The sequence below is a fragment of the Pochonia chlamydosporia genome (assembly GCF_001653235.2).
Source record: "Pochonia chlamydosporia 170 chromosome Unknown PCv3seq00037, whole genome shotgun sequence".
Lineage (NCBI taxonomy): Eukaryota > Fungi > Ascomycota > Sordariomycetes > Hypocreales > Clavicipitaceae > Pochonia > Pochonia chlamydosporia.
Genome location: NW_019154072.1, coordinates 1 through 13,219, shown reverse-complemented (window position 1 = coordinate 13,219; position 13,219 = coordinate 1). Strand labels below are relative to the sequence as shown.

The 13,219-nt window shown below is 50.5% G+C and overlaps 3 protein-coding genes across 3 annotated transcripts; 1 reads left to right on the top strand and 2 right to left on the bottom strand.

Annotated features, from left to right (window-relative positions):
• Positions 1-1,486: 1,486 nt before the first annotated feature.
• VFPPC_18648 (hypothetical protein) lies at positions 1,487-2,272 on the top strand (the record flags this gene model as incomplete). Its single annotated transcript, XM_022430226.1, has 1 exon — positions 1,487-2,272. The coding sequence occupies one exon, from the start codon at positions 1,487-1,489 to the stop codon at positions 2,270-2,272; it is 786 nt and encodes a 261-aa protein (XP_022284780.1).
• Positions 2,273-3,667: 1,395 nt separating this feature from the next.
• VFPPC_12417 (beta-glucosidase) lies at positions 3,668-5,903 on the bottom strand (the record flags this gene model as incomplete). The annotated part of the gene is made up of 2 exons (XM_018290305.2): positions 3,668-4,092; positions 4,142-5,903. 2 exons carry the CDS (start codon positions 5,901-5,903, stop codon positions 3,668-3,670), a joined length of 2,187 nt encoding a protein of 728 aa, XP_018135754.2.
• Positions 5,904-9,870: 3,967 nt separating this feature from the next.
• Positions 9,871-11,381, bottom strand: VFPPC_12419 (hypothetical protein; the record flags this gene model as incomplete). Its single annotated transcript, XM_022428830.1, has 2 exons — positions 9,871-10,867; positions 10,957-11,381. 2 exons carry the CDS (start codon positions 11,379-11,381, stop codon positions 9,871-9,873), a joined length of 1,422 nt encoding a protein of 473 aa, XP_022283875.1.
• Between the last annotated feature and the right edge of the window lie 1,838 nt (positions 11,382-13,219).

The window sequence follows — 13,219 nt, the reverse complement described above, 5'->3', positions numbered from 1 at the left end:
AGTGTTCAGGGTCTGGGTAGTTTGCTGCTGTTGCTTTCCACTCTTCTAGACTGTCCATCAGGAATTCGTATGTTGACGCAACGTCCCACATCTTGCCGTATGCCTCGATACGGCCGCCTTTGCGCACCCGGCTCTGGGCGTCGCCTTCAAGCATCCGGAGTGCCTCCTCGAAATCAAGGAGCACCTTGTCCATTAACTCAATGACTTTCCAATCTTTCTCGCTCAGGAGACTCTCCTCTCGGAGACAGAGGGGTATCTCTTCCCTCCTTCTCACCCCATTGCGACAACCCTTTCTGAATTCCAGCGTGACCTTCTCAACTAGGTCTTCGAGAAACGGTCGCAACATGAGACCGCGCCGGATCATGTAGAGAGTCGACAGCCAACGAGTTTGGTTATCGAGGACAACATCAACAGGCTTCTTTGCTTGAATTTTCAGGTTGTCTGAATGCTGAAAGAACTCCTCCTGCAGCGCACGGAGATGGTATGTCAGCTTGTCGGATCGATGGATCCAGTGGACCAGATTGTGGAGTTTTCCGACCGGCCCCTTCTTTCGCCAGATTTCGTGTTGGGCCGCATCTACACCAGGTCCCCCATCCACCTCTGCTTCCAATGCCTCGGCCTTGTGCCCAAACAATAGAGCCTTAACCACCAAATTGAGGACGTGGCCGAAGCATCTCACCCTGCGCTTCTTCGGATCAATACCCAGCGCCTCTGCAATCTGTTCCGTTGCAGTGTCCATATTGCCGGCATTGTCAAGCGTAATATACCCCACCCGGTCGAGTATCTCATAGCTCTCTAGGATCTCGAGGATCTGAGCCGCAATGTTCTCTCCGGAGTGCGAAACCTTCAGCTCTGGCAGGCCTAGGACGAGCTTGGAAGGGGCACCATTTTTATCAACATAAAAACAGACAATCCCATAGAGAGCATGCCGGTTCCTTGAACGCCAGCCATCAAATGCAATATGGATCTGACCTGGGAAGCTCTTCAGGTGGTCCACTATGCGTGACTTTTGTTGGAGATGAAGGTCGACAATTCGCCTTCGAACAGTATCGTGGGAGATATGTGCATTTGTCGCTGCAACCGATGGGTTAAGGTATTCAAATATGCGCCGAAGCCTAGAGTGCTCGGGTTGGCGGAAGGAGATGTTGGCATCGACTACCCACTCCAGAAGCAGCCTCTGAAAATGGCTTTTGTCGAAGCGTTGAATCAGAGCGTTGGCGATGGATTGCTCCTTAGGGTCAGAAGCGTCGAGATTCAGCATCTCGACGATATTTCTTGAAGGGGTCTTCTCCTTCAGCCAATTCCCAGTCGCAGGCTGCCTCTTCCCCGACTCGTCTACAAGTCTGTGCTCCCTAAATAGATGCTTCTCGATGTTCTGTGTACCAACGGCAGAGAAGTCTGATGTCTTGGGCTTCGGCATTTGGAGGCAAGGCCTGCAAACCCATTTCCTCTTTGTGTGCGAATCGCGAGCTTGAATGTCGAACCCATGCTGCCAGATCCACGAGGTCTGTCTGCCAGCACGTTCAGAAACCGTAAAGCCTGGGAACTTGCTCCACTCAAGATAAACATCAACCTAGGGTGGGACAAGTTGAACGAGTACTATACAAAGCTGGACGAGACGCCGGCATACTATGCTGCCGCCATTCTAAATCCGGTCTCTCGTTGGGCATATTTCGAGAATTCCTGGACCAACAAAGCACAGCTGCTGTGGCTTCAGGAGGCGAAGAGAACGGTAAGGAAGTTATGGGACGAAGAGTACAAAACACTACCGATACTTACGATGCCCGATGAAGAGCCTCCGCTGAAGCGTTTAAAGGTAATGAGTGCACTTGAGAGACATCGAGCTTACCGGACCTCGTCGCTGTCAGGCAGGTCTTCATCTTTGGAAAACTCGCAGAACGTAGACCATGATGAATATGACCACTGGCTGTCGAGCCCTGACGTTAAGAACGACCCTCTGGTCACTGATGTCGTACAATATTGGTGGGGGAGACGGAAAGATTACCCTCGGCTGTCGCGAATGGCTCTCGACTTGCTATCAGTGCCACCTATGTCCGCGGAGTGCGAGCGTTTGTTTAGTGTTGCTGGGCAAATGGTTTCACCGCTGCGGACACGATTGGAAGCTAGCACGATAGGGATAACACAAACACTTAGGTCGTGGGTGCGCAATGGCCTAATCGACGCAGCGGATACGTTGATTGATGTATCAGGAGAGATTGGGGAGAGTATTATATGGCAGGCGGAGGAGGACGGCCGCGGTGCTTGGGAGTAGGGTGTTGTGGAGCTCCGCATGTGTATGCAGTTCAACCTCTTTCAATTCAACGCCATCAATTCAACTTGGAGATGCGGTGGTTCAACTCCACGGGTGAAATGCTGAGTAAGCTGTCAACTCAACTCAACGTGAAGGCGAAATTGATGGAATTGAATTGATCGCCACCCTGATGACCACCCTGACAACCGCTTCCGGCTCCGGCATGTCGTATTTTACAGACCTATCGTGTGACCTACTTGGGGCCTTCAGGCAATGTGGTCGTGGCAAATGTTTGCGGATAGGAACTTCCCGCTGTTGAGTTCTACCCGAAGTTACTTTGAAGAGACAAGGCGTCTTGGAGATTCTGAGACAGCTCTGTGGCACATTAGTCAAATCCTGGTCTCGGCACTCCGTGGAACTGGTAAATCAGGATAACCCGAATTCCATGGCGGCAAGAACACTCGCGGTTGGTCTTTCTCATCTTTGTTGTTACGAGGTAACCCACGTCGCCTTGGCGTTTCGATACACTCCACAATCTCTGGCTCCTCTTGGCTCTGTGCCGCCGTGGATACTGGTATGGCCGTGTCAAAGATGTCAACAATCTGCTGGATACGATGATCCAAGCTATGGTATTGGAAGCAAGTCGGTTTTCGAGCCGTAAGAATGGCGCCTTCGGCAACATTTCGGTCAGGCGTCTGCCGGACAAGCTTGCTTATCTTGTCAGATTCAAACCGAGACGGGCGCAAGAGAAGCAAACTCGAACGCAGCAGACTCGCCTGCCTTCGTCTGGGCTTTTGCTAAAATGTCTTCCTTGTGCGGCTCAGCAGGCAAGTCTTTATACCAGCGAACAGCTGCCAACCATAAGCTGACGTAACCCGAGGTAAACCCGCGAATCGTCAGCATTCCCTGCAACTTTGCCAACTGCCCCGGTCTGCAATTTGGATATCGTAACGGTCTTTTTCATGGCCCATGTCTGTAAACATATTGTCACACAACTGTGGGGTTCACATGAGATCGAGTATGGCGGCAACGAAAGTACCAATTGTATTGAATGAGAATTATCTGAATAAAGGAATGAATGCAGCTATTTAACTTGTGAGCAGCTTCGCCGCTTCGGCGAAGCTGTAATAAGTAACCATATCTGACACAATCTCAAGACCAGGAGTCGTTGGTGATACAATGCCGCGACGCGGCATTGTAGCATTGTAAAAAGCAACGACTTACCCCGTCTTGAAGTCGTGATACCTGACAGCCTGATGTGCGACACTATACTGTAAGAAATCAAGTACTATAACATTCGAACGTAGTGTGGCTAGGGGGGCTGGGGACAGGCCCCTATAAAATCCCCCTTCTGTAAACTGCAAAAGCTGCGCTTTACCCCCATTGTATATCCTATCCGCGGCCCCTCGTAGTCAACTACGCGTAGACAGGAGTTGTCGTCGAGATTGAGCCAGTTAACCTGATGTCGCGAGAACTGGCGCCGAGAAAGACACCAAAGCTGCCATCCGGCAAGACCCACTCCTGGGATGATACATCCCAGAAACTCAAGTCACGGCGTCGCAGCTTGAACACTGCCATCTCGCTGCCACCAGGTTCTAAGCGTAGCTTGGCGAAACCACGTAGTTGACGCGGCGGGGCTTCAGGTGCGGTCGAAGGCATGCTGATGTAAAGTTGCACGACTTCCGCTCCTGCTACCGAGCCATTGTTCGTTACGGTGCACGTAACTGTGGCGACATCCCCCCATAAGTCCGCCCGACCTCCCGGGATGACTTCACCAGAGGCAGGACCAGCCCTAGCGGTTGAGTTCGCCTGGATGTTACTATAATCAAAGCTAGTGTACGCTAACAATCGTCAGCTGATTTCATTAAGCTGCATTACGATAAGACTTACAGAGTCCGTATCCAAACTCGTATCGCGGCACAATCTCCTTGGCGTCAAAATGTCGATAGTCAATGTACAGACCCTCAACGAAGTCGTCGTTATCCGTGGTGACTATCATAGCCGGGTAATCGGATTCATTTCGGGCAATTGTGTATGGGAGCTTCCCGGAGGGAGATGTTTCACCGTAGAGGATATCGACCAAGGCATTTCCACTTTCTGAGCTGGGTAGGCCAGCCCACACGATGGCCTTGACCCCAGGGCTGTCGAGAATTTTCTCGAGGATTATTGGCCCAACGCTGTGGATGACGACGATCGTGTTCGGGTTCTCTGCAGCCACCGCCGTCACTAGCTCATTACCCTGGTGCCAGGGGTCCAAGTTGTTGCGGTCTCCGTGGTTGCCTTCAACTGTAATATATTCCTCACCAGAATCGGATGTAATCACAACAATTGCGGCGTCCTTGCCCTGGGCAGCCTTGGCACCTTCGACCGGATCATCTGTTGCACTGAGGATCACCGTGGTGCCTTCACCGCTCGCGCGCTGCTTGATTGCATCGTGGGGGCTTACAAAATAAGGGTAATCAGCGGTGCCAGATCCCCAGCCCATGCCAAGAGCACCTTTGTTGCACGCACGTTCTCCGCACGAATTATAACCATCTGGGTTCGGAACAGAAGCAGAGCCGATGACCGCAAGCGAGCTCGGCTTCGAAAGAGGTAAAATATTGCCCTTGTTTCGTAGTAGGACGATACCGTCGCGTGCCACGGCGCGCACATTCTCCTCATGGGAGCCCCTTACGGCAGCAGTAATATTGACGGGTGGGTAGTTTTCATCCTGGTTCAAGAAGTACCATGAGGCGAGAATACGGCGAACCATGTCGTTCAACCGCTCGACAGGTACTTTGCCTGTGCTAACCGCGGTGGTCAAATTAGCCCCCCACAAACCGTACCGCGGACTAGCCATATCTAGACCGCTGAGTGCGGACTTCTCAGTAGAGTGTTGGGCGCCCCAATCTGCAATAACGTAACCCTGAAATCCGAGTTCCGTCTTTAGTAGACCGTTTAGACTGTGATCGTCCTCACAAGCCCAGGTGCTGTTCAGTTTGTTGTATGAACACATTACGGCCGCCGTATTGGAGTGGACGGCATCTGCGAATGGCCATAAGTACAATTCGTGGATAACGCGATCGTTGACATTTGAGCTGATTGTCTCTCGATTCAGCTCCTGTTCGTTCGCGATGAAGTGCTTCGTGACGGCCTGAACACCAGCACCCTGCATTCCCTCGACAGTGTGTGCAACTGCGATACCCTGCAGATAGGGATCAACGCTGAAACCTTCCCAGTTGCGGCCAGCATGTGCAATCTTCCCGAGGGCTCCAGCCACTGGACCGAGTTGAGCGTTGATGCCAGCGGCTTTTGACTCCTCGCCGAGGAATTCGCCGCGTTGCCGAATCAGGTTCACATCCCAAGTTGACCCTGCCATTATGCCTGGGGTGAATGCTGTTGCATTGCCATTGGCATCGGTGATGCCGAGAGGTGAATCTTTAAGACAGAGTGACGGATATCCAATTGCCTGAGCTGGAGATGTGTTGCCTGTACACGGATTTTCATGGGGTGTCACCAGCCCGACTTTGTCGTCCAAAGACAGCTTAGCTACTGCTGTATCCGCCTTACGGTATGCTTCAGCCCACGACGGACTTAGGCCAGAGTCACGGAGGCTACTCCCGGCCGATGCAATGGGAGTGGTGGCAGCGAGAAGCAGCGAGAGAACAAACATGTTTAGAAGTCTGAGGTGAGGCATGAGAACCAGAGAGGAGGGCAGAATTGCCGTGGATGGATAATCTTCGCGAGTTCCTGACAGGAGTGCCCGACATTGGTCTTATATAGCCAGTCGGAGCAAAGCACCCGTTGGATCTTCGAGATTTGGCTTGTGGTCTAAGGGCTCACTCCTACTAACAGAAATTTAAAAGGCCCGACTGTAATTGAACGTTCGTGCCACTAGCGCCATCGAGACCAGGAAGCAGGGCCGAAAGAAATATCAGTCTTCCAAGAATTCGCTGCCGGCAATTTCAACATCTCGTGAGGATAGTTCCGTTCGAGACTGTTTCGTTTGCGCTAAACCCAATATTCTTGTGCTGGGAACAAAGCAGCGCATGTGACATATGGGCACCTGTCTATGAGGAGCCGCAGCTTCTATCTGATAAGATCCTGAATGAATGAGTGCTCGCTGAGCGATGTAGGTCACCCATTAGATACGCTATGGAGCAATTGTGTAATAGAGTAGCTGCCCTTGCTGGCTCAAACAGATGGGACAGCCAGGGAAGGCCGCAATGCGGCCGCCCACCAGACCCACCAGCCTAGTTACCGGCCTCTAACAATGGTCTTCGACAATGGAAGACTGTGGCTGACAGTAACCGGCTTACTTGGATCTACCCCTGGAACGGCAAATTGACGGGAGCATACGGTTCGGATTGGCACATTTATGCCTCGTCATCCATTCCCCCACCAGTTTGTAGCATGTTTCCTTGAAAGGACATCGATGCCACTGCGGCACGTGGTGGTACCATTCTTGGCACTAGCTTGGTGAGGTGCTATCGGCTTGCATTTACCCCGTGGAGACCCCGCATCTGCACAGCCGCACTACGACAACCCGCTGCCAGGGGGGAGTCCATTGGTCGAGAACACTGGTTGCGGTCACCGACTGGTTGTTTTGCAGGGCTCCAGGACGTCTCTTCGTACAGTCACTGCATTTTAATGACGATGCACTCGCAATTACCCACCCAAAAGCTACGATTTCTACTCTCAGGACCTCCTTCACCCTTTATGTAAAATAGGTTTAATTTAAAGTAGAGCCTAATTACTACCTCAAATGCATTGTGTTAAATTTTTAAAAGCTTTGAGTAAAAGTCTGAAGAGTCATGTAGACATAAAGCGAAAGTGCTGGTTATTTTGTCACTTTTGCTAGTAAATTAGACGGTTATTCAGCACTCTACACTTCAACTGCTCAATACTCCATAACCTGAAATTTAAAAGCGCTAAAAGTTTAAATTATGGTAATTTTTGTCTTAAATAAACTGGAAAATAAATTTAAGGCGTTTTAACTGAAGGTTTAATAAGATGTTGTGCGTTGAAGTTCGTGAGTTTTGGTGAGAATGTGGGGTTGCATCGTCATTAAAACTGCTCCCACTTTAACACCATCGCCACTGCGTCAAGTGATTCTTACAGGAAGAACAGCCTTAGGTGAGGTCTGGCCATCACGAAAGCAAGTATGGTCCCATACGGCGACAGCTTCGAGGTACTGCATCAGACTTGTCTATTGTACTGTGTTATCGTGCTATTAGCTTTACTTCAAAGTATCATACGAAGTATAGTTTTCAGGTTGAAGTACAATAGTAACTTTACTATCGTATATCACGGGCCTACGCCCGACGCTGTGGAGTGTGGACCCGGCTCTGCCCGGGCCGGAGCTTCTGTGCCGGACCAGTCCCACGTGTGTACTTCATTTCGCCTAAGCTGCCACGCAGCAGCAATATGGTCGCGAGCTCGAGGCTTGTCTCGAGCCTGCTTTCTCCTTTCTTCCTTAGCTTTAGGTAGACAATTGTATGGCACCCTTATGTCGAATAAAGCGCGCCTCAGCCTCTCACATCTACACGCGTATTTTGTCCCAACTAAAGGAAACCATCCTAAGTGATAGTCATGGCAGGTGGGAAGCGAAAAAAGGTCTCGCCGGCCAGCGAAAGTCAGCCGTCTTCTAAAAGACGGAGAGCTAATTCGTGTGCTTCGTCTTCCATTAAAGTAGCCCTACCTACATTGCTGTGCCCAGGCCCGTCGTCGCCGTTAAAGCCTCTTATGCCTAACTAATCGATGTTGACGTCGGTACAGTTCTCGTATTCGGATATATTTAGGGGACACGGGAGGTTTAAAAGGCCCGAATAAGGCGGACAAAGCAGTGCTACGGATCAAATGCAGAGTCTGAGACTTCTAGTCATGCGGCCCTTTCATAGGACCATCTCAAGGTTGTGATGTTCGGGGTCAATATATTTGCTGAACCCTGTCGGACCACCGCTCCTAACCCACGACGTAAACACTTCGGCATCCCTTTCCCCAGCATGGATTTCCCCACACGCGATATCCCCGCATCCGAGCTCCTGCCTACAATTCTCACATTCGCTTCCCCTTGCATGCTAAAACGCCACTATGTTGCACGAACAATGAGATGTAATCATGGTGGTGCCAACATGGAGGTTGGAACCCTTGATGCAAGATACCCAGAACTGCTGGAACTAGCAACGCCACAGGTAAACTGTCGCGGTGAAACCACTCTAAAATGGTCGCAGTGCAAAATTATCGCTACGTGTTAGGTCCCAAATACGGAGTGCAACACATTTTCGTCGTTAAGGCCTTTCAGCGACTAGCGCAGATGTGCTGTTGCTTATTGTGGTTTCATCTAGTGATGGATGTGTCGAGTTGGGAGCATTTGCAAATACGCCTTCGCGATGGGTGCGATTAATCGTCGAAACACGGCAAATCCACTTTCGCTCCTGGAATTGTTGGATATTTTTCCGCTGAGGAAGCCTTCCGACATCAACAGAATACGTTCTCAAATCTCAGAGTTCTCACAATCTACAAATCAGTCAGCTATCATGAGTTTAATAGGCTTTCCAATTGCTAGACAGGTGCAATCTACAGTTTTTCCCACCTCGAGAGTCGGCACGAAATTAACAACTCGACCAAATCCGACGCCGCGGACCCCTCCGAAGCACAGGCCATGCTCGCTTGAGGCGTTGGCACTGACCATTCCTCAGGGCGGTCCCACTTTAGGACTGAAAGCAACCTGGCAAAGAAACATGATCTCGTGGACCGAACCTTCTAAGCAAACTCAATAACTCATCCAGTAACCTCATGTGTACCGTGTCTGGAAGTGGACTGGAGAACGCCCTTTCTCCCACAGACATTTTCAAAAGAATAAAGAGTTTTGGACGAAAAGAACTAGGAGACATAAGACGACTGGTGTTCGCTGGACTTTGCCAACTTGACCCTGAGAGAGCGGACGGGATCCTGAAGTTTGCTAGCGGCTGTGGTCGTATATGAAAGGCTAAAGAGCAGAATGAATTTATAAGCCCACTGTTAGCTAGGTCTGTAAACCGGAAAAAACATTCCAGGCCGAAGTTGGCCGGAGTCATCGACGACGCAGTGACTTCCGTAGAAGTTGGAAATGCTATTGGACTTTGCGGGCCTGAGGAAGGGAGCTGGTACATTTTTGCGGAACAATTACGTGATGTGATCTGGTCGTCCAAGAGTATGAACAAGTTTTATGTAGACCTGGGCTGAAAAGATGTTTAGGAAGCTCTCCATGTCTTTTACAACGTCGGCCACATGCGGAATGTTGGATTAGCTATTATACACCGGGGAAGGGAGGAATTCCGTGCATCATAGAGCCATACTGTGAGGCTGTTGTTTTGCCGAAGAGAGTGTGTGACATAATGTCCCACTACATCCCGCCTTATAGACAGTTTAATCGCTACTGCTCTGCGTTTCCGACCTGTTGAAATTGGGGACATCGATGGGATATCTATGAGATATGGCAATTGAACTCTCTAACTCGCCCAATGAATGATGGTCATTGGCAAGTAACACGTATGTCAAGGCCCTGAGACATTCATTCTCTAAAACTGTAACCGGAAACATCCAAAAGACCAAATCTACCTTGGTGCCTTCACTCCAATTCGTGAGCCATTGCTACTTTACCGACCAACCTCGTATGAAACTAGCGAACGCTGCTCATGAACGACTGGTCTCTCAAAATCCCCTTGACCACTTCGCACAGGAACTCCCCGGCTACCAAGTTCCCAGTCGCTACCGTTCTTATTAGCAAGAGCCATCCGGAGAAGGTGCAGCTTATTATCCGCTTGCCTTGCTTTCTCCGTGATACACCTCCAAGCATTTCGTCTCCTACACATCAGGCTCACCAGCGGTTCAAGTACAAGGTCAAGTAAAATCAGAGCGCTACTAAAACATATGACGATGGCAACGCCAACAAAGTTGAAGTTTTGAACTTCGCCTACGGTTTGAACCAGTTGGCTGCGGCATTGTCGTCGAAGCGCCAAGGAAAGCTCATCTTGACCATCATGTGGCGAGAGCACGCTACCAAGTGCCCCGAGCTTCCCTGCATTTGAAGCAAAGTCAACAACGTACGCCTGTATGCGGGCAAGGCTGGTTTGGAACCAGCCCAGCACCTCAGCCTGCCACTGATTGTCCGGCATGCCCGGAGCCAGGTTGCCGTTAAATACGAGACTGTTGGCCCACAAGGCACCCGTGCCGAGTACCTGCACAGTGCTGGATGCGCCGGTCGATGCGATCGCAAAGACCAAGCGGCTTGCGGTAGCTCGTTGTGCAAAGTTCAAACCTAGAGTGTTCTCGTTCTCTATAAGGATGGAGTCCCGCAGCCAAGCATATCCAGCTGGCTTGGTGCATGTACCCGTCTGCGGATTGCACATTTGATACTGTTCAGCGCAGCCTATAGTGGTAACTGCGGAATCGGTGTGAAACAGGTTTATCGACCCGACGCTGACGTTGACGTTGGCAGAGAACCATGGGTCGGATACCGGTGTGAAATAGCCAAGGTTGTTCTGACTGAGGAAGAAGACGCTGACGTGGGCGTCGGTCCTGTTGAAGTCGGCGATGGGCTTCCAATCCCCTGCCAGGGAAGAATTGAAGCCCGGCGCGAGGGCGGCTACAGTTCTGGCACATGTCAATATCTTTGTGTAATAGTCACAAGTTGTACGTGACCCATCGGCCCAAAAGACGATTCTTGAAGTGTTACAACTCACGCTATTTTGTATGATACACCGGTACGAGGTGTCTCTGTGTTATACAAGAATGTATGCTCCGCATCTCCTACCATCCCGAGATGCCAGACTAGAAAGGTGCGGTTGTTGATTTCTCTCTTTTCGACAAGGTCCGTTGTCCGGAGAGGAGAGCAAGTAACACTCAGCTTCAGGGCGACACGATCTCGTTCGGGAGCGTCGATACCCAGCATTGTTTGAGAGTCCAGCATGTCAGTAGTCACGCTGTAAGCCAGGTTCGACCCAAGAAGACATCGATTACTTGCTGGTACAGGACACGGGGCCGTTTGGTTGGTAGTGTATGGGAGCGACGGCTTGACGAAGACGGACCGAGTCGTAGCAGAGCCAGGCGAGCCACCTGCGTAAAAGTTGCTGACATAGGTTCGAGCTTGAATTGTGTCGTTGCTCATCTTCGCACTCTGCGCAGCAAATCCGCGAATATCACTCTTGTTGTAGCTCCAGAAGCCGCAGGTATCCTCACTGACCGTGCAATGACGCTGCTGTACGCCTTGCTAGCAACACTTGATGTGAAGATTGTCGCAATAGCAAACCCACTAAAAACCAAGAATGCCGGAATTGCGATGGAACATGTTTGTGAGAGTAGACCTGGCAGACGCCTCGTAGACCATGCGCGATGGATCTTAAGTATCTCCCACAGCGTGCCAATTGGACTTCGCGAATTTCGTAGGCTGACTTGGTGTTGTAAGCTCACCGCGTTAGCACCACAGCCTCGAACTTTCGAGGCATGGAGAATAAATGCAGCAATATTCCAGCAGCTCGCACCGGCCAGTGTCACAAGTAAGGCTAAGGATGAAAGTAGAAAGTTGCCATGATTGACTCGTAGGGTCAGTGTCCATGCCAACATAGTTGGCTTAGAATGATCCGTCCATAAACCTGTTGCAGCTATCATCGTTTCAGCACATCGTCAGTCTTCAGAGACGTTCTCGACTGGTGGCCAGTTCAGATATAAACCAATTAGAGAACGTCTTGGGCTCCTTCCACAGCAGCTTGAGTGGCATCGAAATTTGGAAGCTCTGAGATTTAATATTTGGTGGATTTGGCAGATTATTTAGGCTCGTGTGCAAATAAAGGTTCACTGCATAAGGGGACTGAGGACTCGCACAATTTGAATATTGGAACGTGTCTGACTTGAATATAAGTGCCAGTTGAAGAGGTACAGCGCGGCCGATAATTCATGATGTGAGCAGGGTTAGGAGCTGCGGATGAGGCAGTTGCAGCCAATGTATTGCCAATAATTGCTGGATGATAGGTCTCGAACTGCCGATGCCTTAGCTGGACCGCCACAGATGCAAGGTCATTTCGCGAAAGGTGGTGTTGAAACACTGATTTTGAGGAATTCCCAAGCTGTGTATGGCTTACAACACAGCCGTCGCTACCACTCTCGGCTTAGCAACAGGGCATATCCAAGCATGGCGCCGCCACCCGCATTCAGCACAGCCAGGTGTAGAGTGAACAACTGCTAGGACACACAGCATATTTTCCAGGGTAGAGAATAAGCATATGCCGAAGCATGATTGAGGAAGCTTGGATAGGAGGTATCCGTAACCAACTTGATTGATGTCGGCCGCACCACTATTGATTCGGGTAAGGGATTTTCGGGCGATGCGCCGGATCTGGTGATCTGCCGGATTTACTCCCGCTTGCACTCCAGGCATTAACTGACAACAAGTCCACAATCGTGATCCTAAATCATCCAAAATTAAGCATATAATGAAATTCTGCTGCTAGATGCGTATCATTGTATTTCATAGTCCTTAAGCCATCGCGGCCGCTTGCTATTGCGCTGCGGCCTCCTAGAGTCCCGAAATGCTACCACCATCTCCCGATCATTCTCAACAACGAGAAATGGCTTTTTTGGGCTAGTAGTGCGGTTTGGAGTGGCTATTGCCTTCCGTTTCGCATTTTGTCTTGGTGGATCTGGCGTCTTCCATGCGGCCCGTGGCTCCCGTGTAGGTGGAAGAGCGACGATTATTTCATCCTCAACATCCGCACTTTTTTCGCGACCGTCCAAAGCCGCCTGTCCTTTATGTTGCATTTTATGTGCTATTTCTAGATCCTGGCGCTTGAGATCTCGTCGGATCTGCCGATTTTCCTCCCTCTCTTGTTGTCTGGCTTCTTTTGCCTGCCGCTTCCTCTCTGTTTCTGCCTCACGTTGCCTCCTTCTCTCTAGGGCTAGAGCTTTCTGCTCTGCTGCCTTCTTCTGCCGCTGAACCTTTTGGGCTTCCTT